Genomic DNA, 23,090 nt, shown 5'->3' with positions numbered 1-23,090 from the left:
GTTATTTTTTCATGTAGTGTGAGTTGAACAGTGCCACGCAGCCTGACTCAACAATACTTACAGCACTCTCCTGTGGTTATTTCTTCATGTAGTGTGAGATGAACGGTGCCAAGCAGCCTGACTCAACAATGCTTGCAGCACTCTCCTGTGGTTATTTCTTCATGTGGTGTGAGATGAACAGTGCCAAGCAGCCTGAGTCAACAATGCTTGTAGCACTCTCTTGTGGTTATTTCTTCATGTATTGTGAGTTGAACAGTGCCACGCAGCCTGACTCAACAATACGTGCAGCACTGTCCTGTGGTTATTTCTTCATGTAGTGTGAGATGGATGGTGCCAAGCAGCCTGACTCAACAATGCTTGTGGCACTCTCCTGTGGTTATTTCTTCATGTGGTGTGAGATGAACAGTGCCACGCAGCCTGACTCAACAATGCTTGTGGCACTCGACTTTGGTTATTTCTTCACGTGGTGTGAGATGAACAGTGCCAAGCAGCCTGACTCAACAATGCTTGCAGCACTCTCCTGTGGTTATTTCTTCGTGTAGTGTGAGATGAACAGTGGCAAGCAGCCTGACTCAACAATGCTTGCGGCACTTTCCTGTGGTTATTTCTTCACGTAGTGTGAGATGCACAGTGTCACACAGCCTGACTCAACAATGCTTGCGGCACTTTCCTGAGGTTATTTCTTCATGCAGAGTGAGATGGACAGTGCAAAGCAGCCTGATTCAACAATGCTTGTGGCACTCTCCTGTGGTTGTCTCTTCATGTAGTGTGAGATTAACCGTGTCACGCAGCCTGACTCAAAAAAGCTTGTAGCACTCTCCTGTGGGTTTAGCTTCACGTGGTGTGAGATGAACAGTGCTAGGCAGCCTGACTCAACAATGCTTGCAGCACTATCCTGTGGTTATTTCTTCATGTACTGTGAGAAGAACAGTGTCACGCAGCCTGATTCAACAAAGCGTGTAGCACTCTACTGTGGGTATAGCTTCACATGGTGTGAGATGAACAGTGCCAGGCAGCCTGACTGAGCAATGCTTGCAGCACTCTCCTGTGGTTATTTCTTCATGTAGTGTGAGATGAACAGTGTCACACAGCCTGACTCAACAATGCTTGTAGCACTCTCCTGTGGGTATTTCTTCATGCAGAGTGAGATGGACAGTGCAAAGCAGCCTGACTCAACACTGCTTGTAGCACTCTCCTGTGGTTATTTCTTCATGTAGTGTGAGATGAACAGTGTCACACAGCCTGACTCAACAGTGCTTGTCGCAGTCTCCTGTGGTTATTTCATCATGTAGTGTGAGATGAACTGTGTCACACAGCCTGACTCAACAATGCTTGCTGCACTCTCCTGTGGTTATTTCTTCATGCAGAGTGAGATGGACAGTGCAGAGCAGCCTGACTCAACACAGCTTGTAGCACTCTCCTCTGGGTATTTCTTCATGTAGTGTGAGATGAACAGTGTCACGCAGCCTGACTCAACAAAGCTTGTAGCACTCTCCTGTGGGTATAGCTTCACGTGGTGTGAGATGAACAGTGCCATGAAGCCTGACTCAACAATGCTTGTATCTCTCTCCTGTGGTTATTTCTTCATGTAGTGTGAGATGAACAGTGCCAAGCAGCCTGACTCAACAATGCTTGCAGCACTCTCCTGTGGTTAGTTCTTCATGCAGAGTGAGATGAACAGTGCCAAGCAGCCTGACTCAACACTGCTTGTAGCACTCTCCTGTGGTTATTTCTTCATGTAGTGTGAGATGAACAGTGCCAATGAGCCTGACTCAACAATGCTTGCAGCACTCTCCTGTGGTTATTTCTTCATGTAGTGTGAGATGAACAGTGCCAAGCAGCCTGAGTCAACAATGCTTGTAGCACTCTCTTGTGGGTATTTCTTCATGTAGTGTGAGTTGAACAGTGCCACACAGCCTGACTCAACAATACTTGCAGCACTCTCCTGTGGTTATTTTTTCATGTAGTTTGAGATGAACGGTGCCAAGCAGCCTGACTCAACACTGCTTGTGGCACACTCCTGTGGTTATTTCTTCATGTGGTGTGAGATGAACAGTGCCACGCAGCCTGACTCAACAATGCTTGTGGCACTCTCCTGTGGTTATTTCTTCATGAAGTGTGAGATGAACAGTGCCAAGCAGCCTGACTCAACAATGCTTGCAGCACTCTCCTGTGGTTATTTCTTCATGTAGTGTGAGATGAACGATGCCAAGCAGCCTGACTCAACAAGGCTTGTGGCACTCTCATGTGGTTATTTCTTCATGAAGTGTGAGATGAACAGTGCCAAGCAGCCTGAGTTAACAATGCTTGTAGCACTCTCTTGTGGTTATTTCTTCATGTAGTGTGAGTTGAACAGTGCCACGCAGCCTAACTCAACAATACTTGCAGCACTCTCCTGTGGGTATTTCTTCATGTAGTGTGAGATGAACGGTGCCAAGCAGCCTGACTCAACAATGCTTGTGGCACTCTCCTGTGGTTATTTCTTCATGTGGTGTGAGATAGACAGCGTCACGCAGCCTGACTCATCAATGCTTGTGGCACTCTCCTGTGGTTATTTCTTCATGTGGTGTGAGATGAACAGTGCCACGCAGCCTGACTCAACAATGCTTGTGGCACTCTCCTGTGGTTATTTCTTCACGTGGTGTGAGATGAACAGTGCCAAGCAGCCTGACTCAACAATGTTTGTAGCACTCTCCTGTGGTTATTTCTTCATGTAGTGTCAGATGAACAGTGCCAAGCAGCCTGACTCATCAATGCTTGTGGCACTCTCCTGTGGTTATTTCTTCATGTAGTGTGAGATGAACAGTGCCAAGCAGCCTGAGTCAAGCATGCTTGCAGCACTCTCCTATGGTTATTTCTTCATGAATTGTGAGATGAACAGTGCCAAGCAGCCTGACTCAACAATGCTTGTAGCACTCTCCTATGGTGATTTCTTCATGAATTGTGAGATGAACAGTGCCAAGCAGCCTGAGTCAACAATGCTTGTAACACTCTCTTGTGGTTATTTCTTCATGTAGTGTGAGTTGAACAGTGAAACACAGCCTGACTCAACAATGCTTGCAGCACTCTCCTGTGGTTATTTCTTCATGTAGTGTGAGATGAACAGTGCCAAGCAGCCTGACTCAACCATGCTTGTGGCACTCTCCTGTGGTTATTTCTTTATGTAGTGTGAGATGAACAGTGCCAAGCAGCCTGACTCAACCATGCTTGTGGCACTCTCCTGTGGTTATTTCTTCATGTGGTGTGAGATGAACAGTGCCACGCAGCCTGACTCAACAATGCTTGCGGCACTCTCCTGTGGTTATTTCTTCATGTAGCGTGAGATCGACAGTGTCAAGCAGCCTGACTCAAAAATGCTTGCAGCACTCTCCTGTGGTTATTTCTTCATGTAGTGTGAGATGAACAGTGCCAAGCAGCCTGACTCAACAATGCTTACGGCACTCTCCTGTGGTTATTTCTTCACGTGTTGTGAGATGAACAGTGTCACACAGCCTGACTCAACAATGCTTGCGGCACTCTCCTGTGGTTATTTCTTCATGCAGAGTGATATGGACAGTGCAAAGCAGCCTGACTCAACAATGCTTGTAGCACTCTCCTGGGGTTATTTCTTCACGTGGTGTGAGATGAACAGTGTCACGCAGCCTGACTCAGCAATGCTTGAGGCACTCTCCTGTGGTTATTTCTTCATGTAGTGTGCGATAAACAGTGCCAAGCAGCCTGACTCAACAATGCTTGCAGCACTCTCCTGTGGTTATTTCTTCATGTAGTATGAGATGAACAGTGCCAGGCAGCCTAACTCAACCATGCTTGTGACACTCTCCTGTTGTTATTTCTTCATGTAGTTTGAGATTAACAGAGTCAAGCAGCCTGACTCAACAATGCTTGTAGCACTCTCCTATGGTTATTTCTTCACGTGGTGTGAGATGAACAGTGCCATGAAGCCTGACTCAACACTGCTTGTAGCACTCTCCTGTGGTTATTTCTTCATGTAGTGTGAGATGAACAGTGCCAAGCAGCCTGACTCAACAATGCTTGTAGCAATCTCCTGCGGTTAGTTCTTCATGTAGTGCGAGATGAACAGTGCCAAGCAGCCTGACTCAACCATGCTTGCAGCACTCTCCTGTGGTTATTTCTTCATGTAGTGTGAGATGAACAGTGCCAAGCAGGCTGGCTCAACAATGCTTGCCTGACTCAACAATGCTTGCAGCACTCTCCAGTGGTTATTTCTTCATGTAGTGTGAGATGAACAATGTCAAGCAGCCTGACTCAAGAATACTTGCAGCATTCTCCTGTGGTTAGTTCTTCATGTAGTGTGAGATGAACAGTGCCAAGCAGCCTGACTCAACAATGCTTGTAGCACTCTCCTGTGGTTATTTCTTCATGTAGTATGAGATGAACAGTGGCAAGTAGCCTGACTCAACAATGCTTGCAGCACTCTCCTGTGGTTATTTCTTCACGTAGTGTGAGATGAACAGTGCCAAGCAGCCTGAGTCAACAATTCTTGTAGCACTCTCTTGTGGTTATTTTTTCATGTAGTGTGAGTTGAACAGTGCCACGCAGCCTGACTCAACAATACTTACAGCACTCTCCTGTGGTTATTTCTTCATGTAGTGTGAGATGAACGGTGCCAAGCAGCCTGACTCAACAATGCTTTTGGCACTCTCCTGTGGTTATTTCTTCACGTGGTGTAAGATGAACAGTGCCAAGCAGCCTGACTCAACAATGCTTGCAGCACTCTCCTGTGGTTATTTCTTCATGTAGTGTGAGATGAACAGTGCCAAGCAGCCTGACTCAACATTGCTTGTGGCACTCTCCTGTGGTTATTTCTTCATGTGGTGTGAGATGAACAGTGCCAAGCAGCCTGAGTCAACAATGCTTGTAGCACTCTCTTGTGGTTATTTCTTCATGTATTGTGAGTTGAACAGTGCCACGCAGCCTGACTCAACAATACGTGCAGCACTGTCCTGTGGTTATTTCTTCATGTAGTGTGAGATGGATGGTGCCAAGCAGCCTGACTCAACAATGCTTGTGGCACTCTCCTGTGGTTATTTCTTCATGTGGTGTGAGATGAACAGTGCCACGCAGCCTGACTCAACAATGCTTGTGGCACTCGACTTTGGTTATTTCTTCACGTGGTGTGAGATGAACAGTGCCAAGCAGCCTGACTCAACAATGCTTGCAGCACTCTCCTGTGGTTATTTCTTCGTGTAGTGTGAGATGAACAGTGGCAAGCAGCCTGACTCAACAATGCTTGCGGCACTTTCCTGTGGTTATTTCTTCACGTAGTGTGAGATGCACAGTGTCACACAGTCTGACTCAACAATGCTTGCGGCACTTTCCTGAGGTTATTTCTTCATGCAGAGTGAGATGGACAGTGCAAAGCAGCCTGATTCAACAATGCTTGTGGCACTCTCCTGTGGTTGTCTCTTCATGTAGTGTGAGATGAACCGTGTCACGCAGCCTGACTCAAAAAAGCTTGTAGCACTCTCCTGTGGGTTTAGCTTCACGTGGTGTGAGATGAACAGTGCGAGGCAGCCTGACTCAACAATGCTTGCAGCACTATCCTGTGGTTATTTCTTCATGTACTGTGAGAAGAACAGTGTCACGCAGCCTGATTCAACAAAGCGTGTAGCACTCTACTGTGGGTATAGCTTCACATGGTGTGAGATGAACAGTGCCAGGCAGCCTGACTGAGCAATGCTTGAAGCACTCTCCTGTGGTTATTTCTTCATGTAGTGTGAGATGAACAGTGTCACACAGCCTGACTCAACAATGCTTGTAGCACTCTCCTGTGGGTATTTCTTCATGCAGAGTGAGATGGACAGTGCAAAGCAGCCTGACTCAACACTGCTTGTAGCACTCTCCTGTGGTTATTTCTTCATGTAGTGTGAGATGAACAGTGTCACACAGCCTGACTCAACAGTGCTTGTCGCAGTCTCCTGTGGTTATTTCATCATGTAGTGTGAGATGAACTGTGTCACACAGCCTGACTCAACAATGCTTGCTGCACTCTCCTGTGGTTATTTCTTCATGCAGAGTGAGATGGACAGTGCAGAGCAGCCTGACTCAACACAGCTTGTAGCACTCTCCTCTGGGTATTTCTTCATGTAGTGTGAGATGAACAGTGTCACGCAGCCTGACTCAACAAAGCTTGTAGCACTCTCCTGTGGGTATAGCTTCACGTGGTGTGAGATGAACAGTGCCATGAAGCCTGACTCAACAATGCTTGTATCTCTCTCCTGTGATTATTTCTTCATGTAGTGTGAGATGAACAGTGCCAAGCAGCCTGACTCAACAATGCTTGCAGCACTCTCCTGTGGTTAGTTCTTCATGCAGAGTGAGATGAACAGTGCCAAGCAGCCTGACTCAACACTGCTTGTAGCACTCTCCTGTGGTTATTTCTTCATGTAGTGTGAGATGAACAGTGCCAATGAGCCTGACTCAACAATGCTTGCAGCACTCTCCTGTGGTTATTTCTTCATGTAGTGTGAGATGAACAGTGCCAAGCAGCCTGAGTCAACAATGCTTGTAGCACTCTCTTGTGGGTATTTCTTCATGTAGTGTGAGTTGAACAGTGCCACGCAGCCTGACTCAACAATACTTGCAGCACTCTCCTGTGGTTATTTTTTCATGTAGTTTGAGATGAACGGTGCCAAGCAGCCTGACTCAACACTGCTTGTGGCACTCTCCTGTGGTTATTTCTTCATGTGGTGTGAGATGAACAGTGCCACGCAGCCTGACTCAACAATGCTTGTGGCACTCTCCTGTGGTTATTTCTTCATGAAGTGTGAGATGAACAGTGCCAAGCAGCCTGACTCAACAATGCTTGCAGCACTCTCCTGTGGTTATTTCTTCATGTAGTGTGAGATGAACGATGCCAAGCAGCCTGACTCAACAATGCTTGTGGCACTCTCATGTGGTTATTTCTTCATGTAGTGTGAGATGAACAGTGCCAAGCTGCCTGACTCAACAATGCTTGCAGCACTCTCCTGTGGTTATTTCTTCATGAAGTGTGAGATGAACAGTGCCAAGCAGCCTGAGTTAACAATGCTTGTAGCACTCTCTTGTGGTTATTTCTTCATGTAGTGTGAGTTGAACAGTGCCACGCAGCCTGACTCAACAATACTTGCAGCACTCTCCTGTGGGTATTTCTTCATGTAGTGTGAGATGAACGGTGCCAAGCAGCCTGACTCAACAATGCTTGTGGCACTCTCCTGTGGTTATTTCTTCATGTGGTGTGAGATAGACAGCGTCACGCAGCCTGACTCATCAATGCTTGTGGCACTCTCCTGTGGTTATTTCTTCATGTGGTGTGAGATGAACAGTGCCACGCAACCTGACTCAACAATGCTTGTGGCACTCTCCTGTGGTTATTTCTTCACGTGGTGTGAGATGAACAGTGCCAAGCAGCCTGACTCAACAATGTTTGTAGCACTCTCCTGTGGTTATTTCTTCATGTAGTGTCAAATGAACAGTGCCAAGCAGCCTGACTCATCAATGCTTGTGGCACTCTCCTGTGGTTATTTCTTCATGTAGTGTGAGATGAACAGTGCCAAGCAGCCTGAGTCAAGCATGCTTGCAGCACTCTCCTGTGGTTATTTCTTCATGTAGTGTGAGATGAACAGTGCCAAGCAGCCTGAGTCAACAATGCTTGTAGCACTCTCCTATGGTTATTTCTTCATGAATTGTGAGATGAACAGTGCCAAGCAGCCTGAGTCAACAATGCTTGTAACACTCTCTTGTGGTTATTTCTTCATGTAGTGTGAGTTGAACAGTGAAACACAGCCTGACTCAACAATGCTTGCAGCACTCTCCTGTGGTTATTTCTTCATGTAGTGTGAGATGAACAGTGCCAAGCAGCCTGACTCAACCATGCTTGTGACACTCTCCTGTGGTTATTTCTTTATGTAGTGTGAGATGAACAGTGCCAAGCAGCCTGACTCAACCATGCTTGTGGCACTCTCCTGTGGTTATTTCTTCATGTGGTGTGAGATGAACAGTGCCACGCAGCCTGACTCAACAATGCTTGCGGCACTCTCCTGTGGTTATTTCTTCATGTAGCGTGAGATCGACAGTGTCAAGCAGCCTGACTCAAAAATGCTTGCAGCACTCTCCTGTGGTTATTTCTTCATGTAGTGTGAGATGAACAGTGCCAAGCAGCCTGACTCAACAATGCTTACGGCACTCTCCTTTGGTTATTTCTTCACGTGTTGTGAGATGAACAGTGTCACACAGCCTGACTCAACAATGCTTGCGGCACTCTCCTGTGGTTATTTCTTCATGCAGAGTGAGATGGACAGTGCAAAGCAGCCTGACTCAACAATGCTTGTAGCACTCTCCTGGGGTTATTTCTTCACGTGGTGTGAGATGAACAGTGCCAAGCAGCCTGACTCAACAATGATTGTAGCACTCTCCTGTGGTTATTTCTTCATGTAGTGTGAGATGAACAGTGTCACGCAGCCTGACTCAGCAATGCTTGAGGCACTCTCCTGTGGTTATTTCTTCATGTAGTGTGCGATAAACAGTGCCAAGCAGCCTGACTCAACAATGCTTGCAGCACTCTCCTGTGGTTATTTCTTCATGTAGTGTGAGATGAACAGTGTCACGCAGCCTGACTCAACAATTATTGTAGCACTCTCCTATGGGTATTTCTTCATGTGGTGTGAGATGAACAGAGCCAAGCAGCCTGACTCAACAATGCTTGTGGCACTCTCCTGTGGTTATTTGTTCACGTGGTGTGAGATGAACAGTGCCAAGCAGCCTGACTCAACAATGCTTGCAGCACTCTCCTGTGGTTATTTCTTCATGTAGTGTGAGATGAACATTGTCAAGCAGCCTGACTCAACAATGCTTGTGGCACTCTCCTGTGGTTATTTCTTCATGTAGTGTGACATGAACAGTGCCACACAGTCTGACTCATCTTTGCTTGTAGCACTCTCCTGTGGTTATATCTTTATGCAGAGTGGTATGAACAGTGCCAAGCAGCCTGACTCAACACACCTGTAGCACTTGCCTGTGGTTATTTCTTCATGTAGTGTGACAAAAACCTCCTTGGAGTTCTCATCACTAATGTGAAAGAACCTACATAGACCATCAGCAATGGCGTGGTCTGACCGAGGTCTATGTTCCACTGTAAAGTGCATTCCCTGGATCACCACAACAATTGTGGATTCAAACCCCTCATTTGCATTACCCACTTGAGTAGGCCTCGGTGTAAAACCCTGCTCCACTTGCGGAGTTTCCTGAGTTCGGCAACTCTGCATTCTGCAGATAATAAAGAGTCACCTATAAACTCCGCAACGGAGCTGAGTTTGTTTGGGTTATTTTGCTCAAAATGTCATTTTGTGTGCCTGGGAGTGAATTTCCAGGCACTCGCGATTGCCCACCAGATTTCAGAGCTATTCTGGAGCGCTACAAGATTTGATAGTTGACCGCATGCATCCACTAGATTTTGTGATCGGCAACACGTCATTCGGTGTGCCAGCGACTTCGAGTGGATGTTTTGTGACGTACAAGATCCTGAATGCACAGGATCTACCGCAGTTGCAATCCTCGAGAAGCATCAGAGTCTTCCCGAAATAACTGTTTGGAGTCAAAACCCTCCTCAAATGACCTTTTTTTGTGCAAGGAGTCCTTTTTTTCTTTTTCTTACTTTTTTTCCAACAGGAAGGACTTTCCCCAGAGTCTCCAACTTCCTGTACCTGTCCATCTGGCTCCTCACAATGCTTAATCCATCTCCTGGTTTCTTTTAATGTGTATTTGGAGCTGGAAGGGTCACTCTTTGTGTCAGCTGCATATACTGTTGAATTTAAATACTTTGTATTTCAGATTTTAAAAAAATGGTGTTGTTTGATTGGGGGAATACACCAGGATTTATTTATAATTTTAATTGATTTTTAAAATGTAGTTATTGTGGATGGTGGCCTGCAGTTTCAGTAGGGGCTGAGTTGTTTCTTTGCCAACTAATTTTTCTTCTTTTATAAGGGAAACATTTTGCACAGTTCACTACATTTTCTCAATTTTTCTAATAAATTTGAAATATTGATTTAATTCACTATGTGACCTAGTCTGCCAATAGGCTTTCCAGCCAGTAGCTTTTGAAGGTAACGGAGCCCCTGTAAGCAAGATAAATTTACCAATAACAAGGAAACAGCAATTGAGAAACAAAGCTTCAGCAAAGCAGTAAATATTCAGGTGCGGGCAAGAAAAACTAGTACCACAACAGTGTGATAACTTCTAAATAGAGAAACATATACAATGATACTGATATTGTCAATTTATTTATTAAACATATCTTTTTTGGTTAGAAAACATTTTTTTGTTAGTACAAACTATTTTTAATAAAATGTTACATATGTGAAAAAATATTTTAAAAGATTTTAACCGTTGTCACAAATTTTTAGGTCTCGCCTAGTGTTACAGTGCATGCTCTGCACACTTTGCGAGGCATGCAGTATTCAGTGCAGCATAGAAGCTTTGTGGAAGCTCTGCCCATTCTCCGCCCATCATTTTCATCAGCTTGTGTCTTAAATGTTGCCTTCTGATTGGTTGTAGGCCGGTTAGTCCCTCCTTATGAAGGCCATGTCGTCATGTGTGTCCGTCCATGGCTACTGGCCCCTTTACTGCACAGACCACTTTCTTCCCACAGTCCGATGCCTTCTCGCTCGCCCCCCGGTTTGTGCCTTGCTTCCAGCCACACTGTACACACAGCGCATACTTCCTCAGCCGCCGCTGCTGTTGTCCTATCAGCGCTTTTTATCAATTTTTGCGAGAAATTGCACAATTGTTCTAACAAAGTCTGTGCCCCTCCCCTATAGTCTGTGTGAGGAAGGCGTGCCTCAGAGTAACTGTATGTTCAGAAAGGCTTCCCCAGACAGTTAGACTTTACTGTGAGTGTAGCGTAGAGTGCTGCAAAGTGTGTGCTTTATAGCTCCACCCGAAACTGCCTCATTTGGGTGGTTTTTGCCACGACCGTGAATTCTCATTGATAAATCATGGCTTTGCTGCAAAGAAAAAAAAATACACTGCCCGTTATATTTGGTTGTGAGTGCACGTGCTGGCAAGCAGATGGAGGCGTGGCGTCAGCAGAGATGCAACATTCTAATACTTCCTTAGTTCATCTGCCGTGGGGACTCTGCGGTTAAAGAGTTCAGCTGCAAGGATCTCTGCACATTGTTTACAATCGGGTTGCAATTGTAGAGTCCGGGCAGTGGGGGATGGGAGAATGCCCCCTTCCTGCTCAGCACTGCACTTTAATATATAACAGAGTGAATGGCGATGCTACAGCTCCAGGCTGCCTGAGCCAAGAACCCATTTCCTAGGACCCAGCTGGTAAACTGATCTAAAGCCATATTGACATTAAACAAACACTATTCGTTGTTTTACCCCCAAAACAGGCTAACATTTTTTGTATTTTAAGCACAATTTTGGGATCAAAGGGGCGTATTATCAAGACAGGCGATAATGGGCTTGATAATATGCTCTATGGAATTCCAATTGAAACCCATCTTAAATGTGAATTCCATAGAGCATATTATCAAGCCCATTATCGCCGCTTTAGCGGCAGTTTTCTGCCGCTTTAGCGGCGATAATTTTATCGCCTGGCTTGTTAATATGCACCTAAGTGATTTGCCCAGAATCACAGGATGTGGACGCGACCCGAGGCTTGAACCCTGGTTTCCAGCACCAAAGTCGGCAGTCTAGCCGACGGACCACATCCTCTCCCCACTAGTGATCTATTTCCAGGTATGTTCCCATACCTGTCGTGTCACGCAGTTTGGTGCTGACTTTCCCTCCATGTTAAAGAACAGTAGATGTTTCAGCACCCAGGCTAATGTGCTGCATAGCTAAATACATATAAGGTCCCAAAGGCGAGACAGATTGCATTGCAAATGCTTGTTTATATATAATGCTGCTTCTCTTTCCTGAGTTTGCTGAATATCTGTGATTTGTTCTCTTTTAGACCCCGCGGGTTGTGATCATAAATCTACGATGGATGAGCTGCGGATAATCCTTGTGGGTAAAACCGGGGCTGGGAAGAGCGCCACCGGGAACACCATCCTGGGGAGGAGGGAGTTTGACGCCAGATGCGCATCAGGGTCAGTGACCACAGAGAGCCAGAAGGAGTGCTGTGAGTACAACCGGACACGCATCACTGTGGTGGACACACCAGGGCTGTTTGATACAAAACGCTCTGAGGCGGAAATCAAGAGAGATATTGCTCGGGCAGTTGGGGTGTGCCCCCCGGGGCCCCATGCCATCCTCTTTGTGGTGAAGGTGGGACGGTTCACTCCAGAAGAAGCAGAGGCTGTCAGAATACTCCAAGGGCTGTTTGGGAAAGAGGCAGCAAAGTACATGATGGTGGTGTTCACAAGAAAAGATGACTTGGGAAATGAGCCAATAGCAACATTTGTAACAAAAGATGATGGAAAACTAAGAGAGTTGATTGGATATTGTAGAGAGCGCTACTGTGCTGTCAAGAACACAGCGACTGGAGGAGAACAAGAGAAGGAGCGCAGAGAACTGGTGGAACAAATAGAGCGCATGAAAAAAGAGAATGGAGGATGCTTTTACAAGCACCAGGAAGGTAAGGAGACAATACCAACTCTAGGCAACACCTCCGAGCAAACACATGACCCCCCCCTTAGAAGACGCATGGGTCCATGTGATTACTTATATATTGTTTACAAAACAGTAATAAATGATAGAACATGTTCTGTGAGTGAGTCTGGGAGGGACAGGAAAGAGTCCACACATCCTTCCATCTGTACCAATCACAGCTTGGAGGACAAGCCCTGGTGACTGAGGGTGCCTCGTGATTTCACTCACTGAAATGAGTGATTCCTTCCAGCTCACTGAGCCATCAACGAGAGAGTTGCAGAGGGGATTCAAGGTGCAACTTGAAATGACTTCAGCTATCTTCTTTTATAATATTTTGTGTTTTTAAACCACACGCGCTTATGTAAAAACCTGGATTAATATGAATTCATATTTAGGCCTGCATATGGCGGGGGGGGGGGGCAGGAATTTGGACTGAGTGCGCTCTCCACTGTGCTCAGAAGCTTATGAAGAGCAGAACTTACTCTTTCTTTAAAACTGGCCTTCACTCATTTATGACGGATCAGTCATAAGAGGAAACCATCTGGAAACCATGCAGGAGACACCAGAGACATTGCAGAGAGAGTGTCTGCTTGTTGAGTGGACCAATGAATCCCCCCAGGGATGTGTGTTTGACTTCATGGTCACAGGTTAAAATCTCTGCTGGTTTACTCTGGCTTTCATCCTTCCAAGGTTGATTGAACGAGTGTCACTAACTTAGGGAAAAGATATAATCTTTTATGCAAGGCCAGGTTACCCCAAAGGTTTGCCCCCGATTTCAAGTTAATCGGAGGGTACTTCCTGTATGTAAACCACTCAACCTGACTGTGAGTGGGTCAGCGTTCACAACCCGATTTTTCCTTGTATTGGAAACCAGACCTGATTTATTCGCGTGGTAACTCCGCCAGACAAATCACATGAGTGCTTTGGTTGTAGTAACAGTCAAGCCTCTCTTCTTCTTGCTTTTTATGACAGAGAGGGAGATTCATTGCTCCCACTTGTCAGAAATAAGCATCCCTTTCACACCCCTACTTCCCACCCCCCATTACCCCACCCACAGACACCACCAGAAATGTACAGAGCATGTGGTAATTGTTTGCACGAAACCTCTGTGGAATCATGGATTCCATGTGGGTTTATCATTTAAGACGTTGATCCCACACTGTAATCCACCATGCCTTGAGGGATAACTCATGACTGAGTCGTGCTGGGGCAGATGTACAACATGGGAATGGTAATTATACCGTTCACCAAGTAAATACCAACTCATAATCAAGGACTTTATGTTCCCAAAAGTAAAACATAACCAGAAAGATAAAATGCAGACTAGACACACTACTAAAGTACAAAAATCAAAAAAAGTAATACTATTCCCATACCTAACTATAACACCACTTTAAACATTGTGTTTTTCAGCTAACTTCTTTAAAAAAAAAAGTGATGTTAGAAATAGGATTTCTGGTTGGCTAGGGCTTGCGCCAAAGCCAGGCAGAAACTACCACTCTAGTCAGGGCAAGGAAGTTACACGCCAAAGATAACCCCTGCTCACCCCCTTGGTAGCTTGGCACGAGCAGTCAGGCTTATCCCGGAGGCAATGTGTAAAGCGTTTGCGTGCGCACCCAGCAACAACACCCTAGGCCCACCACAAAAGAAACTCCACACAAGGTTATATATAAAAAATAGCCTTTGTATTATAATAAACACATTAGATGATAATCACATAATTTACACTGTGCCAACTGGCACTGGGCAGAATTTTACAAGGGACTATTTACACGGGACAGGGCCACATGGGCCACTGTCGGAATTAGCACAAATCACCAATTGTAAATGTAGAACATATACCAAAGGAAACACAAAGTAACTGTAGAACCCCACCAGTAACTACTGGCGCAATAATGACCTCAGCGGCATCACACTAGAATCAGGTATAAAACCTATCCTGCATCCATCACAGGGGCATAAACACATTATGCAATTTCTCATTAGTCTAATGCATTAGACCTAACCACCTAAGTATAACTATACTAGGGGCGTACATCACACAGGGAAGTACAATCTCCCTAACATCAACCTAAACGGGTAAAACAACCTCCTAGGCAGAAATCCTATCTAGAGGTATAAAATAAAGGGTGCGCAAAACATACTATACACAGTACATTTCCTAACACCATAGACATTAACACAGGATGCGCAAAACATACTACACACAGTACATTGCCTAACATCATAAGCATTAATACATGAATCACGATAACACCTCAATCACATTAGGGTCCAGGTTGCGTCAGAACCTAAACGTGGCAGCTGCCTACTACTTGCTGGGCAGCTGGGGACAAGAACAGGGCCTAAACGCTGCAGCTGGCACTAAGTGCTGCGTAGCTGGGGAAGGCAAATAAGAGGCATGGGCTCTCAATGGTCCTTGACACAATATCAAAACGTTGGAGCCACCTAGGCTCTAAAAACGACATGTCCCCCAGTACTGTGGAGTGCACTGGCGCTGTTAACTTGAAATATGGCCCCCAAACGTTGGAGCCATCGGGCTCTGAAAATAACCATATCCCCTGGAGCACACTGGCTCCTGAAAGTCATATGCGTTAGACCCGGGACTTTTCGGCACGTCTGGCGGGGCTTTCACCCGCTCGATACCGCCAGGTTCGCTGCTCTCTACCTCGCGTCTCCAGGCTGGCAGGACTTCGACTGCTACCGCGGGGCTCTCCCTTCCTCATGGGAGCCCCGCATCAACAAGCTGCACTGGCCTCTTCCAGCCGCTTCACAGGCCCCGCCGATGTCACACGTAGGGATGCCTGACTTCCTGGTTTTGATCGGGCCGGTGGCGGTGAACGGGCGGTGGGCACCCGCCTCGTTGATAAATCAAGAACAATGGCATAATGAGGGGTAGGCTCCCTCCGCATAAAAAGAAGGATAAAGCGGGGTAGGCTCCTGTGATTGCAAGTAAACGCGGGGGAATCCCTACACCGGGGATTCCTTCCTGCACGGACAGCTTGGCGCTGCGGAGCCCTCGCGCTCCTTCTGAGGACAATTACGGTGCCTGGCTTTAATGGAAATACAGCGCTCCTTCCTCCTGGAAACCCGAAATAAAGCACCCCTGGAGGCGCTAGAGCCATCACAAAGTCCTGCACCCAAAAATAAGGGAATTTAGCAAGCAAAACGGTCCCAAACAGTCCTCCAGGCATCCAGGGCATCTAGGGGCTGGGCAGGGCCCAGGGAGGCAAGCCTTCCCCTGGGCCCCAGCAGCAGCACGCCCCTGGTAGATTCAAGTCAGAACGCAAGAACAAGAACATTTTCATGGGGTCACAGCCCCTCTTTTATACACCAAATCCTTTGTCTGTAAAGGTGCAGGGAAGGGGCGAACCAGATGCAACTGGTTCCTGAGCACTTTGTTTTGCTCAGCCCCTCTCCCTATTCACAGGACAGGCCAGGGACATCAGACGCACCACAGGGGGTGGAGCCAGCATTGTGTGGGGGAAAGCCCAGCCCTATTCAGGTCCCAGGTGTACTCCTCCCACTCATCCACATGCAGCTCTCTCCATTCACCACCGGGGCAGACCCATCCTGACTCCTGGAGACAGACACACCAGCCAATTGCAAGCCAGACAGTCACTGCACATTTATGTCAGCGTCTAGAAGTGGTACTTCTACACTAGCCACAGTAACGCCGCACACATCATCGCGCAGCATTTGATCTCACTAGTTTGCACATACCAAACTCGACCCTGCACTCCTCTCACATCAGGACTTAGCACGGTCACTCAGATCCCCATGCATTCCTATGGGAGGGCAGGTCAGCCTCACTAAACCATACACAGAGCGCACGCGCTTTCCACTGGGACACAGTGTAAAAGCGCCTAGAGGCCTAAAACCACTAGTACAACACAGGAAAAAGGCTAGGATAATGCAAAAAGTTTTAGGGGTGAACGTGCCAGAAGGGCCAAGTCCAACAAGTGATATTTTATTTTTGTTACTGATGTCAACCCCAAGCCACATATCGTCTTTGGCATAGAGCTCCAACTAGGAGTGCTTTAAGAAATATGGTAAGTTCTCGCGGGGTCATTGATTTAATGACCGAGGAGACATACTTTTTTTTTATGTTGCTGGGCCATCTGCTGCAGTCAGCACAAAGTACAACAATTTCTTTTATTATATGGTGGTGCCCCTACCCTTGCTAGAGACACCACCGAGATAAAAACCTGTACTTTAAAAGCCCTTGCAGAGTATTATTGGGGGCACCATTCCTGAGCTGTGAATAATAAATACAAAGCCCCTTCCACTCATTTATTTATTTACATGTTTTTGGATGTCCTGGAGTTCACCTGGACACCCAGATCTTTAATTATTGCAAGTGGCCCTGGGGCCTCATGCATGGTGCCCCATAGCCCCTCTAGCTCCCTGGAAGTAGCCCATGGTCAGCTCAGGAGCTGGCAAATTGTTTTGAATTTCTAATTAACTGGGGTGCCCCATTCCACTCCCGGGGTACCCCACAACATTTGTCTTGTTTAGGGCATCAGAGGTAGTCCCAGGACCCCCAAGGACCATGCCGGCACCCTTGCAGGAGCTGCTGCCTCTTTAACTATTCTGTGAAAACTTCAATGCCCACCCAGGTTACCCATACTGGTGACATCACTGGAGGCTACAGGAGGTACAACAAGGCCCCTGCCTCCCCAGCCTGCTTCCCAGGCTGCATCAAACTGGAGCCGGCGATCTTGCCAAGCACACACCTGGGGGTGAGCAACAGTTTTTAACTAGTTGGTTCTGTTACCGGTCCAGGAGAGTGAGTGTGATTTTCCCTGGACAATGTGAAGTATCACATATCAAGAGATGGTGTCCCCAGGCTGATACCGGCATGGGGAGCTTTTTAAAGAAATTAGGCCCAGGGTTTGAGATTCCCAGGGACCAAGAGAGTTTTAGAGAGGGGGGCATGCCCCAAGTGCTTTTTTCCCCAATCTGGGTACCCACATTTCATTTTAAATTATGCAATGGATTTATGGATTCTCATGAATTTTCGGCTAAATTTAATAAAATCAAAAATGTTTTTTGCACCAGGCCTGGGGGCAGAGATACCCTATCCTGCCCCCTTACATCATTTTTTAAAACTTTTTTTTAGGACTCTGGACTGAGTCCAAAGTCTTAAGATTGCTGTTGCAACATCATTTTCGATGTGGTGGTAGCCAATCAGATCTCCTCTTGAGATCTGTTGGCTCCCAAGATCCTCCGTGTCCCTAGATATACAAATATATGAATCCTTCATTTCTCCAAAAACTACTTAACAGATTTTTTTTTTAAAGTCTTTTAATTGAAACAAAAACAAGCTTCATCATGGTTACTTCGCCTAGGTACAGAATCGGAGAGGCAGGCAGTGCAAAAGTTACATAGTGCGACGTATATTTCCACAAAGATGATTCGTATCACAATTACCCTCCCAGGAAACCCAACATAACAATCACATCCCACCCCTAGAGTGCATTCCTCCCCCCCCTGCCTCTAGCTGAGCCCCCAGTATTTAACCCATGCGTACTTAACAGATTTCCATCAAATCACACAAAGCACGCTTCTGTACCATGATCTTCTTGGAACTTTCCCAAAAATTCTCAGTCACTTTAGCTCCTTCCTAGAATGTTTTGGGGTGACCCATCAAGCATGCCCTAAGAAAAGGGGGGGGGGGGGACAAACCATGTTTTCCCTATCATTTTTCCACAGAAAAATTGAACAGCGATCTTGGTCCAGAAAGTGTGTTTTTTGTAATTTGGTGTAAATCCATTTAGTAGTTTTTGAGAAATTAAGGCTCAAAAACGTTGTATATTTCAGTCTGCAGAGTCTCCACGGAGCTGGCAGATCTCTAGATAAGATCTGATTGGCTCTCACCACATCAGGAAAGAAGTGGCGGCAGACATCTTAGGACTCAGGGACTCAGTACCCTGTCATAACAAAATGTTATTAGAGAAACACATGTAAGTTAGCTTAATTATATGGACATACAACCAAAATGTTGTCTAATTTTGTGTTTGCCCATACCATCTTAGGAGCAGGTCTTTATGAAAGAATTGTTACAGTATAACTGAAGTTCTAACAAGATATTGTCAAAATTGTGATCTTAGAGCATTGCTATTGCAAAAAGAGAAAACACAATAAAACATGAACCAGTATTTACCAATTTTATGGAAAGTAAGTTCCATGACACCACACAACATTTTAAAATGTGAAGAAAGAATATAATAGATAATGATAAGATGCAGGCGGAGTCATTGTACAGGATTAGCCTTTGAGTTCTACTCTTCAAACTCTGGTGGTTGTTTGCACCGATGGGATTGGGACCTTCTTTCAGGTCGCCCACTGGATGATATGGCTGGAGTCTTCTTTGTGTTCGTGATCCTGTGTTCTTGCATAAATCTTTCCTGAAAGGTGTTTTTAATCTTCCTCATTGGCTTTCTTGTTTTTCTAGGATTCTTTAATTACCTCAGTTGATTTAGGGGATTTCCTTCCTGAAGCATATGTGTTTAGCACAACTGTGTTGTAAGTGTTGCCTGGTAACCCTTAGCGTTTGTTATTTTACCTATTTTATCCCGATTTTCTATCTTCTTTTCATTTTCTCTTCCCTTATGGTTTTTGGATTGCTGTTGACTGATAAATATATGCCCTGATGAAGTGCCAAATTTGATTGAATAAGGTCACAAAACACCTGTTGGCCTGTTTAGTTCTGGTATAAATTAGAATTCTGAGAGTATTGAGCTCTGGATTGACATAAAAAAACAAGAAAAAAATGAATGACTCTATCCTTGTAATGGACATGAATTAAGAAGACCTCAAAACAACTTGTCCTTTATAGTTTTGTTTCAGATAGGGCTAAGGGAGTTAAGCACTATATCTGTATCCAGAGCTCTGATAGACTTCTGGGAACAGAGCTCCTATTTCCATCTGTTGTTTGTTATAGTTCCACCATTCTCTCCTGGGCTGCATTGTACACAGCTGCTCTCATAGTCTCACCGAAGCTTCTCTGGGCACTACCGGCTGTAGTTTGTAGAGACCCGAAGCCATCCCTTAGCTGCACACATGGTCCCATGGACGGCACCCCTGGGCCCATCCGTAGCACTACAGCTGTTCCTGATTTACCTACTGTCATCAATTCAAACACTTCTGTGGAGTAGATGAACAAGGCCTGAAAACAACTATTTACTTGCTTTTTTGTTGTTTGATTAGGATGTATTCATTGTAGATATTTAGCCACACATCATTAGGTTTATCCTGCTCCCATTATAGAGACAATAGTTGTAGTAATTTCAAAATATTTTATACAAATTGATACCACCAGTAGATTTTTTTGTTAAATGTCAACTAATTTGAATGACATTTTCAGAAAGTATAAAATGTAAGTTACATATCAGCATGGGGTGGTAGGACACTACCAATATAGACCTCAACAGTGATATTGTAACAGAATAAAGTAATCAGACAAAAAAACAAATACAAAGCAGCATAAAGAGACATAACTTGATGTAAAGTAGTACGAAAATCTTAAAATAGAACAGTTGAGCACCCCAGAGGAACAGCGACTATAATGTCCCCATAAGACTGCGCCATGTCAAGTAGAAAAGAAAGAAATGGAGAACAGATCTGTGGAAGTTGCAAGCCAGGCAGGTCCATTAGAAACATAGGTGAGATATACACCTATCGGAATGAGAAGACATGAGTCAACCCAAAGGATTTGGAGGCTGTTCTGTGAGATATACACTTATCGGAATGAGAAGACATAAGTCAACGCAAAGGACTCAAAAGCTGTTCTCTATTCATTGTGGATTCACGTTTTGCAGATATTTGTCAAATAAGTTCCAGAGACTATGTGTATTGGATATCTTATGCAATTTTCTGTACATTATGTTATGTGCGTTTCTGGTGGAGCATAGTATATTCCATTACTTTTAGGTCGAGCATCAGCGCGCATGCGCTGTCTGCAAGACCTGCAGTAATCACTCTACGGAATGCAAACACTGTTTTTCTGGCATGCTTCTTCTAATTGGTTAATTCATGCCTCGTTTTTTGTTTCCTTGCTCCTTATTGGCTAAAGCTACGCTACATCATTTCCGGTTTTTCACGCGAGGAGCACCGGCCAATTACAGTGCCCTTACACTAGTAAGTGTTATTTTGGGACTACTTGTTATCTCAATCCAATTGAAGGAAGAGGATATTAATCCCGGTGGTAGTGCCGCAATCCATTATGCCCTTGGGATACATTCTGTTCTGTTTCTCGCAAAACCGACGGCTATCTGGAGTTATCCCACGTGGTAAGATTTCTGTAGGGTAAATAAACTACAGTTATTCTTGTTGTGTGGTTAATAACATTCTGTTTTATTATATAGTGATTTAAAAATCATAAAGCTAAAATTGTATGTGCTAAACCTGATACTGAAATGCTGCACTTCAACTGCCTAGCTAAATGAAACAGCATATCTGTGGTAAAGCCTATACCGACAACAGACAGTTAAAGTCAGGGATGCCTGTGACGATGCAGCCTTTTCTATTCCTACAACACACCGGCGAGCAACCCTGAGTCCGCCGTCACAAGATGCTTTTAAGTGCATCAGCACCATAAATAGTGTACTGCGTTGCCTGATGAGCTACTTAACATAACATTTCCCAGGAATCTTTGTGTGTCGCGAGGGAACGTCTGGGGCAAGAAAGCTGATCTATATTGGCAATATGATGAAAACAAGTATTTTTTTACTATTGGTAGCCATTGTTTATGTACGAATGCCTCAACACTGATAAGTCATTCACCTGCTGTATGTAACATAAGGTAATACAGCGAGCCGGTAAGTAGTTTTCCATTTTTAGGTCTCGCCTGAGACAACTCATGCTGTCTCTTCGAGACATTTAGTAAGTGGCTTTTATAAGAGCCACCAGAGGCTTTTGGCGGCCTAAAGCTTGAGTGCACGTGAGCGTGCACGCCCGCAGCTGCCATCTGCCTTTCTGTCATGGCTCATTAAGCCTCCTCCACCCCCTTGCTGTCTGCTCTCACTACCCCGCTCCCTTCACCCCCCTCCCATCTCCCCTCCCTCCTCATTAGCTTGTTATTCTTAACTTCGGAGGCATCTGATGTGAATTCTTCAAGGAGCAATTCACTTCCGACTAAGCCAATGCCGCCTCAGACAGTAGACATTTTCTGGTGCTTGTTGTGTGTTTCTTTTCGTCGCATTTGGCAGATAATCACTGTATATGACTTACACCATTAATCACTCTTAGATCTTTTTCACTATACGGTAACTTGTTGCACAGTGCCGTTTTTGATTTAATTATTTAATGCTTCAATGTGTTACAATTAGCGTCCAGTTGTATTAACTTTCGCCACCCCTGCTTCGCTGTTTTTACACTAGTTGCCCCGTCTACTGTTGTGGTTTCCGTTTGGACTACATACAGTTGGGACGAGTTTGTGGGGTAACATTGCGCGTCAGCCTGTCCATGCAAGCCACTGTGCTTTACCTATGGGATTCCCTTAACCAGCACTGCGCTATGATAAGGCCTTGAGTCCTATCTTTCATTGAGATCGCACTCACATCTCACCGTCTTTATGGCATTTAGCTCCAACGCGCGTCAGACTTTAATGCGAACATAGGCTAGTTCACGCATCTACTTTTCATTTTTATTCCCCCACTGCGCCGCCACTCTCATTTCTTTACTTCTTTCACTGTCCTTGGAACCTCTCCCATTACGGCATCGGATATCTATCCACAATTTGGGGCATTGTAGTGATTGTGCATGTCATGCTCTGCAGCAAAATTACAGTTAACCAGTTTGCACTGTCATTATATTTCATGCTCACTGTAAAACACACGCATCTCGTGACTCCTAACGTAATGCAACTCAGTTACCTGCCTATAAAGCTGCTACTTGCACATAGCCTGGTCTGTGCCCGTGTCGTCTTTGCTGCCTGCAACCACTACGGGACTTGCTGATGACATATATTTCCCCACATTTCATGATTTTCATAGTGACGTGACAAAGTATGCAAGCTTTTGTGAAGCTGCAACAAAGTTCATAGACTTTTGCAAAGTATAGCTTTCTGTGCAATTTGTATGGCCTCATTCAAAATATAGAACCATCTTTATAGTCAGTGAAGAGGGTGGCCTCAGCAGAACAAGAATATATATGCTATATATAAATGCACACATGTATAATCAGATCAGACTCTTTATTTCCAAGAAATGCATTCTTACAGAAATATTGCACATTATTCAATTCATTGACATAAGCAATTACGAATATCATAAAAATCTACAATAAATAGCAATTAATTAAATGAATACAGCAAACAGAACACCAACCTAAAACAAACATAAAATGGTATATAAATTAAAATATCTTAAAATTAATTCAGCGATCTGCAGCCCATTATCCCACACGTATCAAAATGTGTGAAAGCGCAACAGTTTAACCAACACAAGCAAAGCTCATTCCATCAGTTAAGGCTACAAGAGAGCATT

At 45.1% G+C, this 23,090-nt stretch overlaps 1 protein-coding gene across 1 annotated transcript in view; it reads left to right on the top strand.

The window, feature by feature from the left end:
* Positions 1–2,798: 2,798 nt before the first annotated feature.
* LOC146829967 (GTPase IMAP family member 8-like) overlaps positions 2,799–23,090 on the top strand; it is a 157,020-nt gene continuing 136,728 nt past the window's right edge. Inside the window, exons 1-2 of the mRNA XM_085603669.1 lie at positions 2,799–2,943; positions 11,963–12,586. Of these exons, the coding sequence (XP_085459795.1) occupies positions 2,799–2,943; positions 11,963–12,586 (769 nt within the window). The remainder of the gene's footprint in view (positions 2,944–11,962; positions 12,587–23,090) is intronic.

The sequence above is a fragment of the Triturus cristatus genome, chromosome 5_1 (genome assembly GCF_964204655.1).
Source record: "Triturus cristatus chromosome 5_1, aTriCri1.1, whole genome shotgun sequence".
In the NCBI taxonomy this organism is placed as follows: Eukaryota; Metazoa; Chordata; class Amphibia; order Caudata; family Salamandridae; genus Triturus; species Triturus cristatus.
The sequence above is the reverse complement of the archived record's forward strand: the minus strand, read 5'-3'. Positions and strand labels throughout refer to the sequence as shown.